Genomic DNA, 2,960 nt, shown 5'->3' with positions numbered 1-2,960 from the left:
GGGGGGAGGAACCCCTCTATAGAGCTGATTTACAGCACAGAGAATTGCCAACACCATCAATAAAGCAGGGAAGATGCTCTGGGGAAAAATGGCATATAAATGCAAGCTTTGTCCCAGGTATCTAGGTTCACAGATGTTTGGGTCGGAAGAGACCTTTGTAGATCATCAAGTCCGACCCCCTGCCCTGAACAGAAAAGAGCAATGGGGTTAGATGACCCCAGCCAGGTGCGTGTTGACTAATACAGTTGTAGCTGTATAGGTCTAGCGGCAAAAGGAATTAGGACTCATGGTAGAGGTGATATTTTTTATTAGACCAACTAGATTTTTGCAAAGAAAATTTAAAGAAAATTTTTTGCAAAAATCTAGTTGGTCTAATACAAGATATCACCTCTACCATGAGCTTTGTCCTAGGCACCAGTGATTAAAAGATCATTGCTGCAGCTACTGATCTGAGTGATTGTGAGAGAAGGGGGGGAGGGGGAATGGAGAAATAAATGACATTGATAACCTAGACGGCAGTAAAAGGATTGGCAAAGCCTGTAAGAAGAAGAGGAGAGGGCTGCTTTTGTTCCCCACCTCAGCCTGCACAAACCCATCAGCTGCCAACTCCCTGCTCCATCAGTCAGGTTATGGTTTGGGGGGAAAAAAAAATAAATAATAATTTTAAAAAACCCCACAGTACACCTGATGGTGCTTTGTAGGCAGGGAGCTGTGTGGCAGCCGGAAGCCCGTCTGTGGGCTGTGTGCCTCCCAGTGCTCACAGCATGCCTGGGAAGGCGATTGTTCCTCTCCCCCTAAGCAAACAACACTCAAGCTGTATTTCTGGAGACACCTTGAAGTGGGGCCCTACCTCTTTTTGGCCGGGGGAAGCTCTCGTGCAGGTGAAAGACGACTTTCTCCACAAAGTGCTGAATGTTACTGTGCTCAGGGCCCCTCACGAACACCATCCAGTCATGAGTGAAGCCCTCCACGGTGGGTTTCTTCCTCACCTGGGCTCGGTGGCCCAACTCCAGTTTCACCTGAACGGCACACTAGAGAGAGAGAGAGAGAGAGACACACACACACACACACCCCTGTGAGGCGAAAGCAGAGCTAGGGCTGGATGGGGGGCAAGGGGGATAAACCCCATTGCACAAAAAGAAGAGGTCAGGGAAGGGAAGAGCCCCGCAGGGTGAAGAGCCGGGCGCGCATTGCAACGGAATGCGGGCAGACACACGAGCTGGGCCGGGCACGGGAGGGGGGAATGCGGGGGGTTGGGAATGAGAAAGAAAGTCTCCTTTGCTGGGTGGAGTGGAGGGAAGGGGGGGGTGCACCTCCCTGGCAGCATATGCAACAATTCAAGGGAGAGGAAAGGAGGGCAGGATTCAAGAGGAAGAAATACAATCTTCCCCCTCCACTGATGCATGAACAAGTCATCATAACCCTCCCCCCCACACACACAAACACAGAAAACAGGGGCTTGCCAGGGTGGTAGGATAGGGAGCAGCCAGGATCCCCCACCTTCCCCGCTGCTGGTAGGAAAGCAGGGGTCCGAGGGAGGGGGGCATCAATAGCTGCGTGCACACACACACATACACACACACCCCGCATGAGGATCACACACCCCTACACACACAAGGGCATGCATGAGGGTCACATACACACACACGGAGGCACAGGGGCATGCAGGAGGGTGAAGCTCCTGGGGTGCCCCCGGCTGTCAGAGCCGGCCGAGAGAACGCACCATCCTACAGCGGCGCCTCCTGCGCGGAGTCCCCTGTACTGTACTCACTGCTCCCCTGGCTGCTGCTGCGGCTGCAGAAATATGGCTGGGTTATTATTCGCCTCCACCGTCTCTGTGTCTCCCTGGATGTGTGTGTGCGTGTGCGCTGTGCTTCATGCAATTGCAGGGGAGGGGAGGGAAGGAGAGGAAAAGCTACACAGAAAAAAAAATCCCCAACACACTAACCTTTATCTAATTGGAAGCACTAAACTGTGTCTGGGCAGCGCAGGGTGGAGGAGGAGAGGGAAGGGAAGGTGGGGGGGGTTGTATGTACTTACCGAGCTGGCCATGCTGGGGGCCCTGGGGTTTGCTGGGGTATGTACTTCCCCCCCACCCCGCCCCCTGAGCTCTAATTCATGAAGAAGCGGCTATCACTGGGAGTGCGCCCAGGAGAGGAGGGGAGATGGCGGACATTCTCTTTTTCCCTTTTTCCCCCTGGCTCTTTCTCTCTCTCTCATTAAACTGAGCCCCCAGCTGCAGCTCCAGCTCCAGCGCCTGGATCGGAGCTGCTAGAGCATGCGCCCTGCACACCCAGCCTGACACCGAGACACAGACATAACAGTGTGCAAAGGAGGGAGGCTGCCGGAGCCAATCACACGCCGCAACTAAATCACTTCGCCCCTCCGGGGCTGATCCGGGCTAGCGCAGCCCCAGCGCGGGGCTTAAAGCAACAGGTTACTGCGGGGCAGGGGGAAACCGCCCCTCCCCCCCACAACCCAGAGGAAACTACTCAGATCTGACAATAAAAAACGGATTAAAACTGCTGGAATGTAACCAATGTCTGCAGTCTCCCCCTCCCCAGCTGTAGGGAATGAGGAGGGGGCACTGCCTGCCGGCTCCAGCTTGCCTGTCTGGAGGGATCTGGGCAGACAAGGTTTTTTGGGAAAATGTGATCTCTAATTCGACCAACTAAAGAGTTCGGGGGGGGGGCGGGTTCTCTGCAAGCTTTCGGGCACAAACACCCTTCTTCAGGCAAAGGAGGAGTCTGTATTGTGTTGGAGGGATCTGTGCTTTCCAGTAGGAGAAAAGGGAAAGATCTTTTTTAAGGCACACCCACCCCCAATAAATACAAACTACACTTGGAATTGACATGGTGAGGGGAGAGGGTACATCAGTAAGAGCTTTCCAGGAGGAGAAACGGAAAAGATCTTTTTAAGGCATCTCCCCAAATAAATGCAAACTACACTTGGAATTTACA

At 53.5% G+C, this 2,960-nt stretch overlaps 1 protein-coding gene across 7 annotated transcripts in view; it reads right to left on the bottom strand.

Annotated features, from left to right (window-relative positions):
- Positions 1-2,320, bottom strand: part of MLLT3 (MLLT3, super elongation complex subunit) — a 268,280-nt gene extending 265,960 nt beyond the window's left edge. For 3 of the 7 annotated variants that reach the window (XM_019517497.1, XM_019517496.1, XM_019517501.1), the window contains exons 1-2: positions 1,501-1,605; positions 851-1,031 (exon numbers count right to left, since the gene is read on the bottom strand). In XM_019517497.1, the coding sequence (XP_019373042.1) occupies positions 851-1,031; positions 1,501-1,590 (271 nt within the window). In that variant the 5' untranslated portion in view covers positions 1,591-1,605. Of the gene's footprint in view, positions 1-850; positions 1,032-1,500; positions 1,606-1,723; positions 1,887-2,040 lie in introns of those variants that run through there. The other 4 variants (XM_019517499.1, XM_019517503.1, XM_019517500.1 and 1 more) reach the window with 4 other exon arrangements.
- Between the last annotated feature and the right edge of the window lie 640 nt (positions 2,321-2,960).

This window comes from Gavialis gangeticus, unplaced genomic scaffold (genome assembly GCF_001723915.1).
Source record: "Gavialis gangeticus isolate Ggan-Ray unplaced genomic scaffold, GavGan_comp1, whole genome shotgun sequence".
In the NCBI taxonomy this organism is placed as follows: Eukaryota; Metazoa; Chordata; order Crocodylia; family Gavialidae; genus Gavialis; species Gavialis gangeticus.
This window is presented reverse-complemented; position numbering and strand designations above follow the sequence as displayed.